The following is a 24,596-nucleotide window of genomic DNA, read 5'->3' as shown; positions in this document are numbered from 1 at the left end:
ATTTTATCTCAGAATTTGAAATGCCACCATTTGACCCAGACCTAAGTCAGTTTACATAGAAATTATCTTTACTGAGTTAATGAGATTCCTAGTAAATGTGTCATATATATGGCTCCTAATAACGGAGGCTCTAGTGCATTAATAATCTATTGATTTATCAATTTGAAAATGAGTGCTTTGTATGGACATTTGTATAAAGCTGCTTTGCATGGAAAATGGAAAACACATGGGCAAGAATCCCAAGGGATTCCAGAATACTGGAGTTACTATGGGAATAGTGGATTCTCTTATTTCACCAGTAAAGTCTTCAGGGTCACACCAACATTAAAAAAGGAATCCTTGGGAAGAAATCCAGTCCAGTCCTTCCATAGATCGCTCAGATTTGGAGAGAATGGTTGGTCGTTTTAACTGCCTTGCTTGCGCCAATGCTGTGAACCACTGCATTGATCTTATTTCTAATTGGCAACCAGTTGTGTGGGTCAAGAACCTAAAAACTATTAGGAAGCTCCGTTTGGGTGGCATCGTGCTCTCTTGCCTGGCAACTTGTCTGGTGATGATAGCAATCAGCACAGAATACTGGGTCAAACGATTCGTCCGAGGGATTTTTGTGTTCCGGGGGCTGTGGAAGGACTGCCAGCTGGGAAAATGTACCGCTCTGGTCAAAATGCCATGTAAGAATCATGAAATTCTCTGAACATTCAAAAAAAGAAGTCACTGTAAAAGATCCAGATATTGTTCTGACAAGTTTTAAGAGTTAGTCGAAAAAGATGCAGCCTGATGGTGCTCTAGTTTTTGGGGTGGGACCTGGGGTAAATATTGGTGGAAAAGGTGGTTCTGCAGTTGTGCAATCTGAATTGGAAGAAAAGCTTGTTGTGCTAGGACCCTATTGGCTAAAGAATGGGATGTCACTAATAAATCTGCAGATCTCTGTGCTTGTCTCTGGATCAGAATTGAGATTATTTTTATCTTTTCCCCAAATACTGGAACTCAAAGAGACTTACAAATATTAAACCACATAGAGTTAAAAGAGTAAAATATTCTTTAAGATCAGCAAAACCACATACTGCAAAAAAGACCCAGCACTCAGCACTTGCTGATGGAAAGACAGCGAGGAGGTAGCCATTCTGGCTTCATTAGGGATTGAGTTCTAAATGTCTCTTTCCTCCCTTTCCCATAAAACAGATTTGCAAAATTGCTATAGCCAAGAAAGCCACCCCCTGAAGAATTACAGAGCCTAAATAGGTTCATATCATATCAGGCATGATAGAGAATTAAGGGCACTTCCAGACAGCGCCAAAATCCACATTTTAAAAATAGGTTTAAAAATCCCGGGATGTGACGGCAGGTCGACACACAGACCTGTCAGTCTCGGGATATGACCCCCCACTGTCCTCACAGTCTTCTTTTGAAGCAGATCAAGATGGGGACATCCAGCAGAAGTTTTTAAAAAATTCCCTCCATTATGTGCTGAACCTCATAAGTGCACATGCAAATATCTTAATATAAATATAAGCAAATTTGCATGTGCGCATATGAAGTGCAGTACATAATGGAGGGAATTATTTTTAAAAAACTTCTGTCAGATCTCTTTTTTCCCTTAATTGTTCATTCAATCTCTATTTAATATATAAACTGTAAAAGAGTTTCAGAGAGTTCTAATTGCTTTGCATTTGGGCTTCCTTTGAACCACCTGCATGTCTATTGACAGCCCGATCAGCTGATCGGATTTTCAAACTTTTAAAAAGCGCACATGCACTGGAGCAGTCTACACAGGGAGGAGGGAAGGAAAACACACATTTTGCATGATTGCAGGGATGCACATTTTGCAGCTGGAATCGGGTTATAAGCACACCTTTTTAATACGTGCTTTTTAGCTCTTAACCTGATCTCTCCAGCAATTTGGCTAAACGTCATTTAGCCACTTCCCTGCTTTCAACCCAATTACTTCCAGGTTTTACAGCATGTGTAGAAGGGTCCTGAGATAGCACTCAATTTTTTGCTAGTATGCATGGAAAATAGGAACTGCCTAGAAGAGCCCCTACACAGCTATATATAATCCACATTATCTTCTTTGAACTGCATTGTATGGCAGTGTAGACTAAAATAATCCAGTTCGATTCAGATAATGTGGATTTTCTGCTTTGATAACCTGGATTATCTGGTATTGTAGAAGGGCCCTCTGTCTTCACCTTCAGTTTATTGCTGTTGATGCAAACTGAGTTCACAGTGAAAAAGTAGTTTGCATTCAATTTTGATTCACACAGAAGGGAGAGGGTGGAATCTCATCCTTTTCAAAAGCTTCAGGCAAAAACAAACTGCTGCAGCTTCTTCTAGCTCATCTGTTCTTCCACATCAAAAACAGTTTCCATCTTGGCCACACACTTGTATCTCAATTTTCATCTCTGAAAACCCGAAGGGTATGTTCATTGCATGTATATGATTGAAATGCAAAGAGGATTGATGAGCACAAATGTAAAGCCTGTGAGAATAGCTGTTAAAAGCCTATGCTCCTTCTACTCTGCTGTATAAAATCCAGATTATCTGCTTTGAAATGAATTATATGGCACTGTAGACTCATATAATCCAGTTAAAAGCAGATAATGTGGATTGTCTTTTTTGATAATCTAGATTATATGGCAGTGTTTTCACACACACACAAAAACACATCCCTTTATCTGGCCTTTGGGCTTCATTTCCCCCCCCCCCCCCCCCCCCCCCCCCCCCCCCCCGATAACTAATTTTATAATCTGGCTGAGTTCTGGATGAGTCTTTTGCTCCATCTCGTGGCCAACATCTAACATTTCAGGAAATGATACAGCCTTTCAAAAGTAGCCTCTGATGTTTGCTAGCAGCATAGTCATACCTTCCTTGTTTAGTTTCTCCATATACCTCACAACCTCTGAGGATGCCTGCCATAGATGTGGGCAAAACATCAGGAGAGAATACTTCTGGAACATGGCCATACTGCCCGGAAAATATGCAACAACCCTGTGATCCCAGCCATGAAAGCCTTCGACAACACAGTCATACTGGTTAGTGCTTTTAAGCACACTAGTTCTAAAGTAATCCTTTTCACAACACATATTTTCACTAAAAAAATCTATTAAACCCCCATGTCTTAAGGAGACTTTTAGCATATCACAATTCAAGGAATACGGAGAACAAATTATGGGGAAAAATAAATATAAAATTATGAGAAACAAATAGAAGGAAAAAGGGGGGAAAGGAGAAAATGCTGGCATTTTCTAACATTCAGAAAAATGCAAGGGACACTTTCCCTGAATAAATCATGCCAAGAAAACCCTATGATAGGGTCACCTTAGGGTTGCCATGACTCTGAAATGACTTGAAGGCAAACTATAATAGCAAACACATGGAATTATATTGGGCTCAAGGCCCACTCATTGCCCACAAAGAGATGCAACAACCAAGTTCACAGGTTGTTTCCTCTTCTTCCTTCCAGACTATATTGTCATCTCTATATTATTCATGCTGATCTCTGCGGTAACTTGCTATGGGTCTGTGATCTTTGGAACACTGTGCCTCACAGCTTTGCCACCGTCAAAGAAAATAAAATGGACCACCCTGACCATCACTCTATGTTTTGTGTCTGGTAAGTGGAATCATCTTCCTATTTGTCCCTGCAACTGTTTCCCAAAGTTTCTCCAAGTAATATTGTCTTCCTAGCTTTAGATCAGCTTCAAAAGAAGGTGTTTTGTTTTACAAAATAATAAAAGCAAATACTGTACTTTAGTGGAACAGGTTTTCAGAAATGCAGTTTGTAAAAACTCGATTGCTGTTCATAACAATTGCATTGGCTTGTTAAATAGGATTAGGTTTCCACCTATGTAATCATGAAGCCAAGAGGAAACTGAAGGTTACCTGGGAAGGCCAAGAGCTTGAACACTGTTCCCACCCTAAAAATCTCGGCATCACCTTAGACCAAATGCGAACATTTAGGAAACACAGTGCGAACACCAAGCACAATGCCCTGCTTCATGCACAGAGGAAGCTACAAAGGATGTGGTCACTGTTGCCCATTTTGGTCTAAAACTATCTAGCAGCATGTGATCCTGTTGTTTTATCAGTTTTAAACTTATCTATTTGTGCAATGCTTTTGACATGAAATAAAAAAATTAAATAGGATCTCAATGGCCTGAAAATCCCCATTTCAACAGGAGTAATCTGAATGAGTGGGTATCTTCATGGTCCCATCTTGGATGAGTCCTTACTAAACAAGATTGTATCCTAACACCAGCACCACCTGCCTGGCAACTTTTTGTTCAAGTCTCACTTGAATCAGTTTGGAAACGTCTCTGTTTTGAACTACAGCTCTCACAATCCTCCATCCAGTATGACCAGTGGTAAAGCTGGTAGAAGGTTTCTATGAGTTTGAATCCTGGCTCTGAACAGAGACATGTACATTGTTATTGGTTTGCACTGCTGTTGCACCTCTGGAAAAGTTGGGTATTATGCCAAAACTACAGGGAAATGGGGAAAGATGGAGATCACTGTTATGTAAACAAGAGGTACCAGCTTTCTGACTTCTTCATAATGGTCCTTCTGGCTCAATCTACATATATAATCCAGTTTCAGAATGTGGATTAACTGGATTATATGGCAGTGTAGATCCAGCCTCTCCCTTGATCTTCTGCTTTGACTTTGTTCTCTCATTTACTCTTGTTCAGGCTTCACAGGAGGGATAGGCCTGTTCAATTTCATGAGGTTATCTACTGAGGAGCCCAACACATTCCTTTCATGGTCCTTGGCGCCAGGATGGTTCTCTGTTATCATAGTTTTATTTGCAGGTATGAGATGCAATGTGCAAAAATATGTGGGTTATCTGCTTTGATAATCTGGATTACACAGTAGTGTAGAAGGGGCCCGAGAGTGCAAGCCTGGAAATAAACAGGACCTGTATTAGGATTCCCAGAGAGCTTCTCCTGGGTTTAGATTTTGATGCTTAAAATTAACTAGTTGTGGCCTACTAGATATTGGTGAATGAACCTATGATTGGCTCACTGAACAAGGGCTGAGTGGGAATAGCATTACAAAGCTCCACCACAACCATCTTTACCAAACACTTAATAACATTGAAGTGTAAATTTAACCACACTCTAAAATTCTGGGAAAATGGAAAAAAAATTCCTGGTATTTGAAAGACAGTAATGCATATGTACCAAGTGAGCATGGCAGAACAATGAAGAAGGTTGCCACCTTTCCCATATTTTTGGGTTCCTCAATTCAAAAGGGGGTCAGATACCCAGAGAAATACTAGAGCAGTGGTTCTCTACCTGGGGGACCTCGGGTGTTTTTGCCTTCAACTCCCAGAAATCCCAGCCAGTATACCAGCTGTTAGGATTTCTGGGAGTTGAAGGTCAAAACATCTGGGGACCACAGGTTGAGAACCACTGTACTAGAGGAAGTTTTAGCAGAGATGGGTCGCTAATAGGAACAGCAGATCTTGGGAAAGTAATTTTTGGATGCCACAGCTCTCCAGGTTCCCCAGCTAGCATTGAACGTGATGGGCAGTGTATTTCCAAAGGTAGTTTATTTGGCTAGGATTCTCAGCAAGCTACTGGATTAAACTTACTTTGTCTTGTAGGTGTTTGCCACTTTGTGGCAAGGAATTGGGAAGAGGAGGAATTGGCCCAAACCCTTCTTGGGACCACAGTGGTCTTTACGCTGCAAGAGGACTGCGTGGCTAGGGCTGCTTCTGAAGAAGCCCAGCAGAAGAGAAAAAGACTGCCAGAATCTGACACATCTGCATGACTCAGGAATAAATCCATGTACAAGAAGTGACAAAAACTGCTGGGTGGGCCTGTGCCCACCTAATGCCCAAAGGACGTTTTGGGGAATTAGGAGAAAACACACTCAGCTTTGACATAGTGTTTTACTTTGGGTTGATACAAACTTCAAACATTAATCCAGGCTTGAAGATAAGCATACGTCCCCATGTTGGGTGACACATTCAGCTTGCTCCAGCCTGAACGGTTAAGAAGAAGTTAATCCTGCCCTGGAAAGCAAGAAGTGTTCTTGTTGAGCGAGGCAGTGTGCTACCCACCTGAACTTTCCCTCAATGTTTGGTATGATGTTTGTTGCCCCCTAAATAAATCCCTTTAGCATGCTCAGCATGTGCTCTTTCGTTCTTATGGATTCACTCATAGTTATTTATTTATTATTTATTAGTGACATTTATATCCTGCACTTCTCACCCCGATGGGGACTCAGGGCGGCTTACAAGTTATATGTACATACAATATATTATTCGTTTAGCACAATATAAGAATTATATATTACTATATTGCACTATAACACTATATTGTAATATTATTAGTAATGTTACATGTAATATAAATATACCATTATAATAGTGTATAATAATTATAATTATTGGGTTATTGTGTGTCTTTCGGGCTGTGTGGCCATGTTCCAGAAGCATTCTCTCCTGACGTTTCGCCCACATCTATGGCAGGCATCCTCTGAGGATGCCTGCCATAGATGTGGGCGAAACGTCAGGAGAGAATGCTTCTGGAACATGGCCACACAGCCCGAAAGACACACAACAACCCTGTGATCCTGGCCATGAAAGCCTTCGACAAAATTATAATTATTATTATTATTATCTCCAATGAAACTTTTCCAGCCCTCACATTCTTCAGATGTTTTGGACCACAAAGCAGACTATTCCCTTGTTAGAAATGCTTAAAATTAAAATAATTTAAAATGCTGTTACGCAACAGTTAACTCTCCACATTCACAGGGGCTAGGGGCACGCGACTCTCATGGAAGTGAAAAAACACAAACTTCAGATATATGTTCAGATATGAACTAGCTTTCACCTCAGTAATTTTTTGTGCTGCTTGAAGACTATGGTTGGATCTACACTACCATATACAATCCATATTATCTGCTTTGAACTGGATTATATGGCAGTGTAGACTGATATAAACCAGTTCAAAGCAGAAAAACAAGATTTTATATGGCAGTGAAGAAGGAGGCGTAGAAAATGACCTTATATGATCCACTTCAAAGCAGATAATCTGGGATCAGATCCTGGGATATAGGGGAGAGTGGGCCCCTTCTACACTGCCTAGATTATCTACGTTGAACTAGATTATATAACAGTGTAGACTCATATAATCCAGTTTAAAGTAGATGTGGTTTATCTTTGATAATCCAGATTATATGGCAGTGTAGAAGGGACTGCAGATTCAGGCCTTGTCAACAAAAAGAAGAACCTGATATGGATTGAAGTTGTGCTGGTTGGTAAATAAAATAAGAACCTGGGTTGCTGTGAGTTTTCCGGGCTGTATGGCCATGTTCCAGAAGCATTGTCTCCTGATGTTTTGCCCACATCTATGGCAGGCATCCTCAGAGGTGTGAGGTCTGTTGGAAACTAAGCAAGTGAGGTTTATAGATCTGTGGAAAGTCCAGGGTAGGAGAAAAAACTCTTGTCTATTCGAGGCCAACTTGATTAGCATTTAAGGCCTTTCAGCTTCAAAGTCTGGCTGCTTCCTGCCTGGGGGAATCCTTTCTTGGGAGGCGTTAGCTGGCCCTGGTTGTTTCGTGTCTGGAATTCTCCTGTTTTCAGAGTGTTGTTCCTTATTTACTGTCCCGATTTTAGAGGGGTTTTTTAACACTGGTAGCCAGATTTTTTTTCATTTTCATGGTTTCCTCCTTCTGAAAATAGAGGAAATCCAGACATGAAACAATAATAATTATTATTTTCGTGTTAACTTTTCAACTGACCTATTTGCACGCTTCTTAACGTCTGGAGAGGCACACACGTGTCACGCTTCTTACCCTTTCACCTACATTCCTGGCATTCCTCGTTGCAGGCAGGAAGAGGAGGAGAAGCTTCTGAGCTCCTATTGGCTCCTTTCGGGAGGGGGCGTGTCGTCAGGGTGCTGAATATTTGATTGACGTTTTGCATATTTTGTCCCCCGCCCCTTCTCTCCCGTTTCAGTCTGCTTGCGGTGCGAGGAGTGGCTAAGGCGACACGTCAATCAAGCAACTCAACACCACCTTTTCTCTCGAGTTGAGCGATTGGCTGAAACGAAATACGAGCCCGGCTCGTGATTGGGTGCTGAGGGAAAGCACACGCTCAAATCGAAGGACGTCGCCCCGCCCGTTCCGCTGTGTATTCTCTTTCTATTGGCTGAGCTTGTGTAGTGGGCGGGGAGATGAGCTGTTCGCCGAGGGGAGAAGGTGAATGAGAGAGAGGCAAGATGGCGGCGTCCGGGCTGAGGGCGATGGTTGGAGTGAAGCGGGTCATTGACTACGCTGTGAAGGTGCGCGCGGGGGATTTATTTTCTTTTTTGGATGGGGGAATGAGGCGTCTACAGCCTGAAAGACTGACAGTGACGGACCATGAAAGCTTCCGACAATATAGTTTCCATTGCAGTCCTTGTAGTGTTGTTGTTATTAGCCATTCTCAAGAGTGATACAGGGCCCTTCCACACAGCCCTATATCCCAGAATATCAAGGCAGAAAATCCCACAATATATGCTTTGAACTGAGTAGTCTATATTCAGATTATGTGGGATTGTCTGCCTTGATATTCTGGGATATGGGCCTGTGTGGGAGGGCCCACAAATGAGTGTCCTTCGTGCTTTATGCTTGCAACAACCCTGTGAAAAAGAGGAAGAGACCATCTGAGGGTCAAATAAGGAGCTTTGTGGTTCAAAAGGGAGTACAACCTGGAACCCAAGTAACTCCTACATTGTCGGAGTAAGAGAACAAGAAGATGAGGGTTTGATCTACACTGCCCTATATCCCAGGATCTAATCCCAGATTATCATCATCATCATTTAATTACAGTAGAGTCTCACTTATCCAACACTCGCTTATCCAACATTCTGGATTATCCAACACATTTTTGTAGTCAATGTTTTCAATACATCGTGATATTTTGGTGCTAAATTCGTAAATACAGTAATTACTACATAGCATTACTGCGTATTGAACTACTTTTTCTGTCAGATTTGTTGTATAACATGATGTTTTGGTGCTTAATTTGTAAAAGCATAACCTAATTTGATGTTTAATAGGCTTTTCCTTAATACCTCCTTATTATCCAACATATTCGCTTATCCAACGTTCTGCCAGCCCGTTTATGTTGGATAAGCGAGACTCTACTGTACTTATTAATCGCCCTCCATCCAAGATGCTCTAGGCAATTTACAAACTAAATTGTAAAGGATAAAAATACATACATACAAATATTGATAAAATTAACATAGATCAAAAGCTCTAGTAAAGAGCCAGGTCTAGAGATGACTAGAGCGAGGTAAAAGGCCCTAACCCACGCATGGCTCTCATATTGGGCGGCAAGGCATTCCATAAGGCAGGGGCAGAAGTAGAAAAAGCTTTGCGTCTGGTCCTTTACAAGTGCACTTCTCTAGGACCCAGTATATAAAGTAAGTCATGTTGGGATGTCGTTGCGACCTCCAATGATGGGAGAAGGAGAGACAGTCCCTAAGGTACGATGGGCCCTGGCCGTAAAGAGTTTTCTGCTTCAAACTGGATTTATTTATTCTGTATCAAAAGCATTGCATAAATTAGTATAAAACTGATAAAAAATAGAAGAAACCAACCTAGCAGTTCAAAAACATGCAAATGTGAGTAGATCAATAGGTACTGCTCCGGCGAGAAGGTAGCAGCACTTCATGCAGCCATGCCGGCCACATGATCTTGGAGGCGTCTACGGACAACGCCAACTCTTCGGCTTAGAAATTGAGACGGGCACCAACCCCCCGAGTCAGACTTGACTAGACTTAATGTCAGGGGAATACTTTTATCTTGTACTGCTAGATAATCTGGGTTAAGAAGGCAATCTGGGATCAGATTTCAGCATGTAGGGCAATCTAGGTCCCATGTACACTGCCATATAAAATCCTGATTATCTGCTTTCAACTGAATTATATGTCAGTGTAGACTCATATAATCCAGTTCAAAGCAGGTTATAATAACTTTCTCTCTTCCTGCAGGTACTCGAAGTGGGTTATCTGATTTGATAATCTGGATTATATAGCAGTGTAGAAGGGCCCTTCCACATAGCCATATAACCCAGAATATCAGTTAGGCAATCCACAATATCTGCTTTGAACTGGATTATCTGAGCTCATACTGCCATATAAAATCCAGTTCAATGTGGATTTTATGCAACTGTGTGGAAGAGGTCCAAGAGGCCCTAGATCTAACCTTGGACAAGTCCCTGGGTAAAAACATCAAGGGCCCTTCCTCACAGCTATATAACCCAGAATATCTAGGCAGATAACGCACAATATCAGCTTTGAACTGGATTATCTGCATCCACACTGCCATATACAATCCAGTTGAATGTGGATTTTATACAACTGTGTGGAAGGGGGCCACGAGGCCTTCAGGTAGGGTCTTGGAAACACACTTAAACCTGAAGAGCTGCTGCCAGCCAGAGTTGACAATCATTGAGCCAGATGGAACTGCATCTGGCATGGTAATGCAAAAGAGACAATTTCTTTTCCTCATGTGCATGTGTCTTTAAGTCATATGTTGGTTTATGATGTCCACCTAGTTTAGTGGTTCTCAACCTGGGGTCCCCAGATGTTTTTGGTCTATATCTCCCAGAAATCCTAGCCAGTTTACTAGCTGTTAGGATTTCTGGGAGTTGAAGGCCAAAACATCTGGGGACCCACAGGTAAAGAACCAGTGACCTAGGGTTTTCTTAGGCAAGGAATATTCAAGGGCCCCTTCTACACTGCCATATAAAATACAGATTATCTACTTTGAACTGGATTATATAGCAGTGTAGACTCATATAATCCAGTTCAAAGCAGATAATGTAGATTATCTGGATTATAAAGCAGTGCAGAAGGGGTCTTACTTGTGTTCTTGTTGTTACTATTTTTTACTTTGTATCCAGAGAACTTTAGCTATTGGAATGGCATATAAACAACCTGGGTAGGTAAATAATTAAAAGGATTCTGTTTAGCAAGAATTCTTGTTTAATTGTTAAACAGGATTCTATTTAATTTTACAATTATTGTTATTTTATACCATCTGTGAATGAATAATTTTCTGCTAGTTTACTGTTGGCTTAAATTCCAATCTAAATGCACCCAACTTGTGAAGCCATTTCTCATAGGGCTAATCAACATATAATGGAATAAAAGTACTACATCCCATGGTCGGGACACGATGATCCTGTTGATGCAGCTTATTTTTTAATTTGTTTGTTTGCTTGATAATTTGCTGCCATATCAAACTGTTAGCTCCAGCTCCTGCCAGCCTAGCAGTTCGAAAACATGCCAATGTGAGTAGATCAATAGGTACCACTCCGGCAGGAAGGTAACGGCGCTCCATGCAGTCATGCCAGCCACATGACCTTGGAGGTGTCTACGGACAACGCTGGCTCTTCGGCTTAGGAATAGAAATGAGCACCAACCCCCAGAGTCAGACATGACTGGACCTAACGTCGGGGGAAACCTTTACCTTTACCTTTATTAAACTGTTAAGACAGGTTTGTTTTATGAAACCCTTAGAATCCTAGATTCTTTTCCCATCTATCGTCATGTATCACTCACCATATGTTTACATGTTTCATTTTTTCTGCCTAAATATAGTATCTTACATTTATCCCCGTTGGAATTCATTTTGTTTGTTTGGGCAAAATTGTCCAATCAGCAACACTGTATCTACCCTTCTGTACTATCCTGTTATCACAGGCTATGTGGTAGCATATTCATTTTTCTGATTGCAGTTGTTATTGAGGACAGCATTTAATCTTGGCCCCTCCCTTGTGCAAACAGCTTCCACCCTGCCCTTTAACCCATAAATCTCAGAGAAGCCTAGATGGTAGGAGTTGATGATTACCATTTCCAAAAGATTGTCTTGTATGGAGTCAGATCATTAATCATTAGTTTAATGCAGATACTCCTCAAATAACAAAACCTCTGAGATGGAAGCTTCTTATTACAGTATTTTTGTGCTTCTGCAGTCCTCCTTTTCTTCTTGTCTTCTGTGTAGCTAGGACGGTTTTTTTAGCAGCATTGACAACACAGTTTTTGGGTAGCAGAAATATGTTTGTAGTGAGCAGGGAACAGGACAGAATTCTACTCTAATTAATAGCCATGTGTACCTCCTTACAGTAGATCACTGCTTCTTAAACTGTGGGTCCCAACTCTACATAGTAATTTGACAGTATCATTGGACTGAATCCCTAGCCATGAAAATCACTGAGCCCCCCCCCCCCCCCCACATAGCTTAATAAAATCCCACATTATCTGCTTTAAATATATGGCAGTGTGGACTCAGTTCAAAGCAGATATTGTGGGATTTTCTGTATTGATATTCTGGGTTATATGATTTTATGGAAGGGTCCTGTATGAGCTTGGATAACTCACATTCTCAGCCTCAGAGGAAGGCAAAGGGAAACCCCCTTTGAACAAAGAAAACCCTATTAGTTGGTTTACTTTAGGGTTGTTATAACAAATTACACGAAAGCGCAAAACGGTATAACCTGATTGATTAGTCTTCTTCCCTATGAAGTGTGTCTACTAATGTACCCATACCTTTAGGCTGATAATGACCAATCCAATAATTAGTTTGAACAGGAGTAGATCCATTTAATCATTTGCTGACTGGCAAATAAACTTTCCTGTCACTCCCACTGATTCAGTGGCTGTGTTCTAGTTGGGACTGAGATTAGTGGATTAAGATTTATGTGCTTTATGCTGTGCTCAGTTATTAGATTGCTATCCCCAAAAGACTAGATATTGCTTGTAAGGAGACATTCCCCAGTTCTGAATTTTCCTGGGCTCTTTTCCTCACAGACTACTGCTCTTGCAGGTGCGGGTGAAGCCAGACAAGACTGGTGTGGTGACGGATGGGGTGAAACACTCTATGAACCCTTTCTGCGAGATTGCTGTGGAGGAGGCTGTTCGTCTCAAGGAGAAGAAGCTTGTCTCTGAAGTGATTGCTGTAAGCTGTGGTCCACAGCAGTGCCAGGTGAGGTGGCAGTCGGATATTGAGCGGTGGACAAAAATCCACCTTGAACATGAGAAGCCTGTAACTAGAACCTGTATCTATGGTTCTTTTTTAACAATCTGTTCACAATAACTCAAACCCCAATTCCATCCTCACTTCTGTCACAAATTGTTGCTCTCCCAAATGCTTTTCTGTGTTGTCTGAATCTCCAAAATCTTGATAAAAAATGGGATGTTGGAAGCTGGTCAAATTATTCTCCAGCATGATAAAGTTCAGGGTGTTGTTTGTTTTATTCTATAATAACTGTACCACAGTTTATTTTGGGAAGGTAGCAATCTGCCTTGTCGCAATAAGCTCATAAGCACGTCCACATGTGTCACATCTCCAAAGATCCTGTCCGCATTTTCAGGCTGCATAAATAAAAATATCCAATAACAGAATGCACAGGAGCCAGATTTACATTTACATGTACTTGGACCAGTATTGAGTATAGCATCCAAGTCGTGCTATAACCCAGACCTTTATTATCAATCAGATATTATATAAGAACCCCATTGTCTTCCTCCTGCTTGTCCTATAAATTGATACCAAGGCTCCTCCCTGTCTATTAAACAAGGTACAGTAGAGTCTCACTTATCCAACACTTGCTTATCCAATGTTCTGGATTATCCAATGCATTTTTGTAGTTAATGTTTTCAATATATCATGATTTTTGGTGCTAAATTCATAAATACAGTAATTACTACATAGCATTACTGCGTATTGAACTACTTTTTCTGTCAAATTTGTTGTATAACATGATGTTTTGATGCTTAATTTGTAAAATCATAACCTAATTTGATGTTTTAATAGGCTTTTCCTTAATCCCTCCTTATTATCCAACATATTCGCTTATCCAACGTTTTGCCAGCCCGTTTATGTTGGATGTGTCTACTGTACATGGATTTAACAGACGGATGTGGTTGGGTGAACTGCTGTTTAGGAAGCTGTTGACCACCAGGTGGCAGCAGGTTTGCATAAGTTGCTCAGTGAGATACCTGTACTTTGCATTCTTTTGAAGTACTGTATATCACTATATTTTTTCCAAACATTAGATATTCATTTCTGGAGTAGTTTGACTCTTGCAACTGGTTCAGGGCAGGGCCAAGATTGCGGGTGCCTGGGTTAGAGGGTGATTTGTGTATTTGAAGTTAGACAGGCAACAACTGTGGAATCTGGGTAGTTAAGGTTTCCATACATGCCATACAGCTAGACCTAGGCTAGACATGGAAAGACTTGACGCATGGGTATTTCCTTTGTATGTTTATATATTTTATTTGAAACCTGAGATGGGTTTCTACGTCTGGTATGCATCAGGCATGCACTGGGATAATTGCATATACATTCCCACTTCTGCATCTGAGGGCCCTTCCACACTGCCCCTATATCCAAGGATCTGATCCCAGGTTATATGGCAGTAGGGCTCATATATTCCTGTTTAAAGTAGATAATCTGGAACCAGATTGGGGTATAAAGGGCAGTGTGGAAGGGCACTTATGTTACTCTTGAGCAGAAATTCAAACCATCTACTAGAGGGGAGGAGAATTATAATGGTTGTTACTAAAATTCAGGCTTAATCCAGTATGCATCCCAATGAGAATTGACCCACTGAAGCCAGTTTTAATTAAACAGCTACGTCCACTCCCATTTGCTTAACTCGGCCTACTCTAGTTAACACTGAATAGGATTTAATCCAAGGGGGTCTGCCCCATTAGTCAGCCTGCCAACTTATGTAGACACTAATGTACTTTAGCTTATCCCTGTATTAGGTTTTCACCCAAATGTAGATGAGAAAATGGCTCTCATAACATTGCTAAAAATATAATTTGTATGTGGTGTATGAAAGAGAATGAATGCATGCTGGGACTTTTTATATATATCAATTGACCATGCAATTATGTGCAGGCTTGCTGAGTAGTAAGTCTGTTCAGTTGTGATTACTCCTAGGGATAATGTGTAGGATTTCAAACTGAACGAGTTTTACAACTGGGCAGATTTGGAAATTGCATTGCACATAACCAGATGTAGCACTCTCATTGGTATCCTCCATAGTATCCCCAAAAGGGTGGAAGCAGACATGCAGAAGGTTTACTATTTCCCTTCTTTTGTTGAGATCCTTTAACAACACGTGTGTGTGACCATATGCAAGAAAGTACAAACTGCTACAGCCTCAGAAAGTAACTGGTCCAAATATGCCACCTCTATGCCTTTTCCCTCTCCCTTCAGTATTCACAGACCTGGCTCTATTCTGTTTTCTGTCAGTTCCAGCTTTCTGACAGCCCCATAGTCACCATCTATTTTCTGCACTGTTGCTCCCGCTTCCTGGTGACCTTCACTTCCTGGCTTATTTCGCCAATCCTTTTTTGTAGCCCTCTCCTAGCAGCAGTCCATTGACAATCTTCAGCCTCACAAAAAAATAAAATAAAGAGAAGACAAAGATCAGAGTTCCCTTCTTCCTTCCTGCCAGTTTCTACCTCCTGCTGTAGAAAGAAGTCGAATGGGGCAGAGATGTGTGTATTGCTGCTAACTCAGCAGCTGCCATACGTCTTGTGTATGTGCACATGAAGTGTGCTAGTGCCTTGGCTGTGTTCCCAGTAGAGCAGGCATCCTTTTCCCCATAGAAGCGGTTACTGTCTGTTATTAACGAAGTTGGGAAAGCAGAATCTGTTTTAGTTATATTACTTGTCTTGTAGGAGACAACGTGAGCATTCGAGATGAGCGATTTTCCAATCAATTGACAAAGAAGTATATGAAGTAGGCTTGCAATTTATTTACCTATGTGCCTCCATCAATTGTTGACCTATGAGTCCAGGTTGCTTAAGAACAGAAGTGTTTCCTAAGCATTGGATTTGTCTGGTTGCTTGTTGAATAAATAGATCTGAAATGAGGTTAGGGATTGGTATAAATACAGGTAATACTACAAACGTATTGCTTTTCTTTCTGTGATACTCCACTGTTCAATTCCTAAGGGAAAGGAATTGGGGTTGGGTCCTGAGATTACATTCTACAGATTCCCTAAATAGACTTTACTTTCCTCTTTTTCAGCTTTCTCCACAAACAGTTTGGCAGAATAAGTTAGCTATAGCAACTCACAAATATTGAATAGTTTTAAGATGTTCTGTGGTATTAATATAAAACTTTAAAGCACACTGATATACAGGTGGTGTGGTGAGATATATGTTCATGTTCTTGTTTATGTGCAGAATGTATTAGGTTACTCTGGGTAAGACATGACCTGTCACCTCATAGTGTGGTTGTGAAGGTAAAATGTGGTTGCTCTATATATCCAGGCTTGAAAATCTTAGCAGAAGCATACAATATAAGAAAGAACACTGATCCGTTTTACACATGAGGATTTGGAAGCTGCCAGACAGATTGCCCAAGGACTAAGGTCCACTGAAGGGGACCCTATTTATTCTCCATCCTTGGGAGCAGTAGGCTGTATGAGCATGTGGGGGACAGTCTTCTCAATTGTGGCACCCCGATTGTAGAGTGTCTCACAACCTCTTGGAGGCTTAGGTGCTGATAACAGTCATTACATTCCATTGCCAGACTTTTTATTAAATTGATTTGCTCTTCAGTATGTATGCACATAGTTTTAAATGGCCTCATTCTTTTTAACCTGTTAAATTGGTTAATTTGTCTTCAGTCTGTGTAAATTATTTTAAGTAGTTTTAAACTCCTTAAATTGATTTTACTTGCATGTTACCCCACGATCCCATGATATATGACAGGATATAAATGATACAGGGTAGTGTATGAATATTTTAATTAATAATAATTGATGGTGACAAAGATACTGATAGTGGAGAGATGCCTGAGAAGCAGTGGAGAAAAAGTTGGCCAAAATCCCACCTGACAGCATTATTAAGATTTTTAGCTTCTCCCTCTGTATCCCTCTGAGATGAAAAATTGATCTCGAGGATGTTTCCTCCCTTGAGCAACTGTTAAGGTTTTTGGAATGTGGGGACCATTGAGAGGGTGTCCACCCCCATGCTTTCAGCTATGGAAACAGCTTTTGCGGGTACAATGGTAGCATTGGAACATGGCTTCTGTGTTTGAGCTTCTGTAGGTGTAGAAAAAAGAAATATTTCTTTCAACGATCATTGTGCCCTTAGGAGACAATCCGCACAGCTCTTGCGATGGGGGCCGACCGAGGGGTACATGTGGAGATTCCTGCGAAGGACTATGAGAGTCTTGGCCCCTTCCAGGTTTCAAAGATCTTAGCTGCGTTGGCCAAGAAGGAAGGTGTTAACCTTCTGCTGCTTGGCAAACAGGTGAGCAAAACTGAAGTGTGTGTGTGTGTATCTTTTTGCATAGACACATAAATGCATCATGGAGTGGAATTTATACTGTCAGTGTTCATCTCTTTCTGAATCTGGGGCTTCATTGGAAGAGGAACTTGGTAGCCATTGAGGTTTTAGTGATGATTAAAGGCCAAAGGTGACATCTTGTTAAATTCTAATCTCAGCATTTTCCTTTTAATGGGTAGAATAATTATCAGTCTAGTCGGGGATGGTGATTGAGGTCACTAAGGATTGCAGCTGAGCTGAGTGGGTCATGTATAGATACTCTTGTTTCCACTATGAGAACGTTAGCATAGCAATAGAGGCAGGGAGTCCCTTACTCAACAGAGGGGTGCGGAATTTAGGGGATAGCTATGCCAAAGTCATGAAAAGCAAAATCAAATAGGTTTTAGGCTGAAGAGATTAGAAGTCTGATTTGCAAATAGCAATTTGCTCACAAAATACCCTGATGGAAGCTGATCCAAGTAATTTTAATTGAGGATCCCAGACAGCCTTGCTAAGCTTGAAAGTCATTGATAGAAGTCACAGCTAAACTTAAGATTGCTATTTTCCGTCACCTCCACATCACCCACAGGATCTGAAGGATGCTTAATCCTGTTTTTATGGACTGGTACTTTGCTGAAAGGTTACTGTACTTTTTCCATGTGCTGATAACTTACTAAGTTTAGAACGAAGGGGTCAGGGGAGGCATTTTTTTTTAATCAACAAGAGACCAAACTCACATTCTCCTCTAGCAGACAGTGCATTTCTTTGACCAGTCTATTCTGTCCAACACATTCCTGTTGCAGTTACAGTTGTTAGAAAACGCAGTCTGCTTAGGCCAAACCTAGTGTGTGCAGAGTCCTAGGAATTGCTCACAGAGCAGGCTATCCTGACATGAGTTTATTTGTGGGGAAAGAGTCCAGCTATGGAAACTGGAACATACTTTCTCATTCTTTGTATGACTTCCATTTTGTTTGCTTTTCCAGGCCATTGACGATGACTGTAACCAGACAGGGCAAATGACAGCAGCATTTCTTGACTGGCCTCAGGTACCATGTGGCAGAATTAGGGGTGTTGAGGGAATGAGTAACAAAAAATGACAGGTAGGGGTGAGAAAACTTCACTCCTCAGAGGTTGATGGTGTGAACCAGCACAAGGAACTTCTATATGACTGAATGGCAGATAGATCTCCTTCTTCAAAAATTTTATATGCTTTATTTGTGGTCTGATTTATTGCAAGATGGTCAAGGCTATCTGGCAGACCATATCTCTTCATATTACTCTCCATGTGTCCTGAGATCATCAGGAGAGGTCCCATCACTGTCCCACCACCATCACAAGCCCAGTTGCTGGAGACATGTGAGGGCCTTCTTGGTGCATCCTTCCAGGGGATGCTAGCAGCATAATAATAATAATAATGTAATAAAACTTTATTTATATCCCGCACCTATCTCCCCGAGGGTACTTGAGGCAGTTTCCAAAAAAAATTGGCAAATTTATTATTTTATTTACGGCATTTATATTCCGCCCCCCCAAAGGGGAGTTAGGGAGGATCACAGAACACATATATAGCAAACATTCAATGCCGGTTAAACAATGACAAGACAGACAACAGATAGAGGTATTATATAGGCTTTTCCCCATCTTTTTGGCATCTTTGGAGGCTGTGCTTGGCTCTGGCCATATGGGGGTGCTGTTGCTCCATATCCTTGCAGAAGAGCTTTTTTCTTTGTTTGTAAACTTTTTCTCCCTTTTTGCCGTGCCTAAAATGCCTCCCTGCTTTTAATGCGGTTCCTATTGCTGTTTTCGATCCGCTAGGATCAGGGCTTAAGGTCAGGAGCTCACCCTGACCCGGCTTTGAACTGTCAACCTTTTGGGTGGCAAGATTTACTGCAGCTGGTGATTAACCTGCTGTGCTAAAGCTGGCAAACATTCAATGCCGTAATAAACCCAACAAGAACAAATAACCCAGCGAAATCCCAGAAATAAATCCACATATCACACAAAATGATAACACATAATCAAAACTAAAATAACAACCAATCAATTACGTTACATCTAACATTAAAACACAACACAAATCTAGCCAAATCTAAAAATGCATTTAAAATTATTAAAATTTTGTGCAGCATTGCTCCCTCTTTCTGGTGGCAAACAAAACCCTTTTTCTTTTGACAGGCCTTTAATACAGAATATTTTTCAAGGAATGGGTTAAGGGATGCTGTATTTTAAAAACAATCAACCCATTTTAAAACCTTTGGATCTTTTTAATTGCATTTTGGTCTTTTTAATGTAGATCTAAATTTTTTTGTCCTGTGATTAGTTCAATTCAACAATAGCATTTATTTTGGTATATTTTAACTTTTTTAAAATTGTAAGAAGTTTTGGGAGAAAGGCAGAAAATAAAGAATTAAATAGTGGTATAATTCTTTATTCAGTGTGAAGTTCTGTTATTCTGTTGGCTGTAATGTTGTGTTATTTTTAGTTTATTTTTGACAAGATCTACCTGATAGCTTGATGGAAAGATAAGTGACAAAAAATTTAAAATGTATTGAATAGAAGTAAACCGTTCTGTCTTATTTTAGAGGACTCCTTTGATCTGATTGTCATATTCTTTCATAGGGTATAACATAACATGAACCGTCTGTTTTGTTTGGTTCGATCTGATATTTTTTCCTGTTTTGGTCACCAGTTAATAACCTAATTAACGTGCAGATGAAATTCTGGAGTGGCTGGGTGGGAAATGACCCATTGAAATGTTATTAACCCAAAGTCGCCAAGTTAATAGAGAGATGGAGCACACACTCCTGGCTGCTTGACAATAGTTCCAGGAGTATATAAGAAATGCAGAGTTTTCAAGTGATTCAGTGGCAAGCTGCCTGTTCCCTGAGGTCACATGTCACCTTGGCTCCACTGTTGCAATTGCCACGCTTCCTCATAATGGAGATGAATGGCATGCCACTACATCAAACAGACAGGATAGCCTAGTCATGAGGTTACCTGGTTCCTAAGTACAAGCAGTCCCCAAGTTACAAATATCCAACAAATCACTCATCGTTAAGAATAGGAAATGAGAGAAATCTACCCCTATGAAGGGGAATTCACTCCTGGGAGAGTTATGTGGAAAAAGGTGTCTTCATTGAAGCTTTATCACCAATCCTTATTTCCACAACAAGCCAATTTTTTCAAAATCCAATTATCACAGGGACAGAACATGATGTGAAATCTTCCAAACAGGGCCACAGACATCAAAACAAATGCCACAGGGCTGTTCACTCTTCCCTATGCGACCCAAACCTAAACTATATATCTATTTGGCTGGAGTTATACTTAAAGATGTTCTGACTTACATGCAAATTCAGCTTAAGCACAAACCTACAGAACCTGTCTTGTTCATAACTTGGGGGCTGCTTGTATGTCAGATTTTTTCCCCCTAGGTTCACTTGTTTCACTTCAAATGCAACATTTATGCGGTGGGATTTGTTGATAGTCATTTCATTAACCAAGAACAAAAGGCAGGGTATCACACTTCATAATCCCACCTCCTGAAGTGTAAATTAACTCCTGCTGTCTCAAATCTGCCAGTGAATTTTGAAATATGTGTTCAACATATCACTTTACAGAATTTTAGTTTGAGGTATTTTTATTCACATATGTAATCTTTGGCCTAGTCTGAATTTAGCAGCACCTTTCTCCCTTTTGCACAGGGGACGTTTGCCTCTCAAGTAACAGTGGATGGGGACTGGCTGAAGGTCGAGCGTGAAGTTGATGGGGGGCTGGAAACGGTGCGCCTGAAGCTGCCTGTGGTGGTGACTGCTGACCTACGACTCAATGAGCCACGCTATGCCACCTTACCCAATATCATGGTATGCCCCGACCCAGCCTTCGACAACACATTGAAAGGACACAGTCATGGTGGCGGCAAAACATTCATCTGGGCTAGAAGCATAGGCTCTTCACAGCAAAACAATTTGTGCAGAAGCCTTGAATTATCCAGCTGAATTTGGTTTTTAGCAAGGGTTGATGATAAATCTGGTTCTAACAGTTTTTTTATGAGTTCCCTGTCTTTCCATTGTGCTTTCCCTCCCAGAAAGCTAAAAAGAAGAAGATTGAAGTGGTCAAACCATCAGATCTTGGTGTGGACCTTACATCACGAGTGAAAACTCTAAATGTGGAGGACCCTCCACAGCGCAGTGCTGGAGTCAAGGTGGAGACAGTGGATGATCTGGTTGTAAAGCTCAAAGAAAGTGGGCGAATATGAGCCCTCATGACATTTTGGTAAGGAGGACATGTGTGTTAAGTCTGTTGCATTATGTAGTCTGGTTGCCTTAATAATAAATTCTGAGATATGCTAAATGCATTGTATTTGTGTATATATTGGGATCATTCCCACTTTTTGCATTGTATAAGAATAAATTTACAGGATGGGACAGAACCAAAGATACATGTAATGACATTATAATTGCTGCCTTTCTTACAAGGGACAAATTATTCATGTACAAATGAGTGAATATGTTGAACTACAGTCTGTGTCTGGTATTCAGACAGAATGAATACAATATATAATACTATGTCTATGTGTAAAGCAAAAAGCATGACTGCTTTGCTGCTCATGTTGAAAGAATACCCGAAAGTAGAAATACATTTGATCTTGTCAACTCTGTTTGGCTACTGACAAGAATTTTGGAGGTTGTTATGTGCAAGCATCATTTTTAAAAGACTATATTTTATGTTAACTATTGGTAGAAATCTTCTTTAGCAGTTTACCGTGCAATTATGAGATCACGATTTTAGCCTGTTTAAAATATATTTAAGATGGTTTTAAAAAATACAGTGTCTGAACCAAACCAGAATGTTATTAGCTCTAATAACCCTGAACTGGGACTGAACTCAAAATGTTACTAATCCACGTTCGAAATGTATAGCATTGCTTTTTATTATAAAATACCTATAATCATTGGCTTACTATCTAATGTCCTTGTGAATCAGTGACAGTAGAACCTATGCCTGTCATTCCTTTGCCTGGTGCATATAAGAGGCATAAAAGACCCATTCTTTTTACCTTTCAGCCTTCCTTGGAGCTGCTGCTGGTCTGCTGCTGTTGAGGGAGCTTTGGCCCTAAGGGGCCCATCTTCCTGCCTCTTTGAGAACTGATCAGTCCTCCTGGGATTGTAACCATGCTGCCTTCCAGCCCAGCTGCCCGCCGAAGACAGCTGAATGAGAATTTAATTCTATTTTCTGTACTAATGATGGGTCGGTTTGCAATAAATGTCGTGTGATCTTTGGAGGTGCTTCGAGCAAGTGTCATGTTGCTGCTGTTTCTTTGCATTCCCAATTAATTGCTTCACTCCTCCTGCGGTAAATGGTTTGCCCTGGGCATCTGGAGTGGTATATTTTGCTTTAATGGGCCATGCTTTGTAGAAGAAGTGTCCTGAACAGCTCATCTCCTTTTGCAAATCATAGTTGGAGGCTAACTTTTCTCTGTTAAATTGCTTCGGGATTCAGGCAATTGACATTTCGGCCCGATATGAGGTTCTTATTGGGCCTTCACAGGGGTAGCTCATGTGGGGCTCTGTTTCCCACTCTGTCAACACCTCTGTAAAGAAATGTGTATTAAAGAACATTCTGCGAGCTGCCTTCTATTGCTTGCTGCCAGCAGTTCAGGCATATGAAGGAGGAGGTCACAATCTGTAAATTTATGCTATATTAAAAGTAGTCTCAGAGGTGCTACTCGACACTGTCCTTAAATAATCATAACTCGAGACTGGCATAGTTCTCCTAAAATACTTCATTACTACCTGTTACCATGGTAAAGGCATAGTTCACAAAGCCAGCAGGTGAGGTAGGAGATGGTAAAACTCTACTTCGATTGTACCACTATAGATTAAAGGTATCCTATTCTCCCAAAAGTAAGACCTAACTGGAAAATAAGCCCTCGCATGATTTTTTAGGGTGCTTATAATATAAGCCCTACCCCCATAATAAGTCCCAGTTAAGATTGTCATCCAGACCAATGCATTTACTGGTAGTACATCTGTTGCAACACACAATGGATGTATTGAATTATAAAATAATAATTATAAATAAATAATATTGACATTAATACTTTATTATAATTTATATTATTTATTTTAAGTATTTGCAAATAAATACCCAAGTGGGTTCCTTTGGACGAGAAGTAAATGCCTATGTAAACAGATGAACTTGAGACTTATTGCTGAATGATCAATTAGAGTACAGACAACGCGTGAATAACGTGTGCACTTGATCCATGAAAAAATAAGACATCCCAGTAAGCCCTGATTCATCTTTTGGAGCAAAAATTAAGACTTATTTTTGGGAAAATACTGTAAGGAACGGCTTTTCCGCAGTGGAGATGAAATTCTGTGTCTGAGCAAAAATTGGTAAATTGGAAAAGGAACCAGGCTAGAACTGTTTTCCCCAAATCTAATTTTCTGTGCGGCAAGATCATTCAAAATTTTTAAAATCATTCAAAATCATTATATGGCAAGATCATTCAAAATGAACACATTAGGAAAGTCGAATCAATGGTATACAGGGGTGGGCAAAAAACAGTCCATAGCCTGTATGTACTAGCCACCCAGTCTGGACTTCAACTCCCACCGTATTTTTTTAAAAAAGGTCCAACACATCTTTAGCTATCTAGAGAGCATGTTGGGCATTTCCATCATGTCTGGGGGTCTTCGTAGACCCCACTCATAGGCCTAGAAAATACAAACAAAATAATATTTTGCAGGCCACGTTTTGAGGCCTCTGAATCAATATCTGCCCAAGAGGGATCTTGTTAAAAACAAAAATTGACTTTCAGGGACTTTCTTTTGTTTTTGTTTATTTTTTTAATGAAAAATGACTCAGGAAGACCCCCAAACATGCTGAAAATGTACCTTTTATCCCTTGGAGTGTAATTGGGGAGCAGTTTTTGTGGTGAGTGGGTTATAGCTCACCAAGTTCAGCCATGCTAATTAAGTTTCCTAGACTTGTTCCTGATGTAGAATCAGCACTTAAACCAATCATTTGTTTCCAGGAGATTGGGATAAACCAAGGAGCAAAAGCCAGACAAATCTGTAATTGCCTCTAGTTGGGCACTAAAGTGGGAACGAGTGGTAGTAAGTTTAGCAGTAGATCTTGAAAAACTTTCAAATACAGTTCCTATAATCCCTCGTTTAGTGGCTATTCTGGCTGGGGAATTCTGAGAACTGTCCAAAATTTCCGTCTTTTCCAGTCTCTCTAGGATTTGAAATGAATACCCTCCAGCACATTAACACTAGTAAGAGAACT

The 24,596-nt window shown here is 40.6% G+C and overlaps 2 protein-coding genes across 3 annotated transcripts; both read left to right on the top strand.

Moving 5' to 3' along the window:
* The first annotated feature begins 63 nt into the window (after positions 1-63).
* On the top strand, positions 64-6,128 carry LOC134293715 (uncharacterized). Its single transcript, XM_062962076.1, has 4 exons — positions 64-394; positions 3,464-3,613; positions 4,689-4,808; positions 5,606-6,128. Exons 1-4 carry the CDS (start codon positions 169-171, stop codon positions 5,770-5,772), a joined length of 663 nt encoding a protein of 220 aa, XP_062818146.1. The 5' UTR covers positions 64-168; the 3' UTR covers positions 5,773-6,128.
* Positions 6,129-8,142: 2,014 nt separating this feature from the next.
* etfb (electron transfer flavoprotein subunit beta) lies at positions 8,143-22,582 on the top strand. 2 transcript variants are annotated; one of them, XM_003225086.4, is made up of 7 exons: positions 8,143-8,294; positions 12,832-12,990; positions 17,127-17,285; positions 18,284-18,346; positions 21,005-21,163; positions 21,388-21,575; positions 22,367-22,582. In XM_003225086.4, the coding sequence occupies exons 1-6, from the start codon at positions 8,232-8,234 to the stop codon at positions 21,556-21,558; spliced, it is 774 nt and encodes a 257-aa protein (XP_003225134.1). In that variant the 5' UTR covers positions 8,143-8,231; the 3' UTR covers positions 21,559-21,575; positions 22,367-22,582. The 2 variants fall into 2 exon arrangements, with proteins under 2 accessions (XP_003225134.1, XP_008115513.1); XM_008117306.3 differs by having other exon boundaries at positions 8,168-8,294; positions 12,816-12,990.
* The last annotated feature ends 2,014 nt before the right edge of the window (positions 22,583-24,596 follow it).

The sequence above is a fragment of the Anolis carolinensis genome, unplaced genomic scaffold (assembly GCF_035594765.1).
Source record: "Anolis carolinensis isolate JA03-04 unplaced genomic scaffold, rAnoCar3.1.pri scaffold_10, whole genome shotgun sequence".
Taxonomy (NCBI): Eukaryota; Metazoa; Chordata; class Lepidosauria; order Squamata; family Dactyloidae; genus Anolis; species Anolis carolinensis.
The sequence above is the reverse complement of the archived record's forward strand: the minus strand, read 5'-3'. Positions and strand labels throughout refer to the sequence as shown.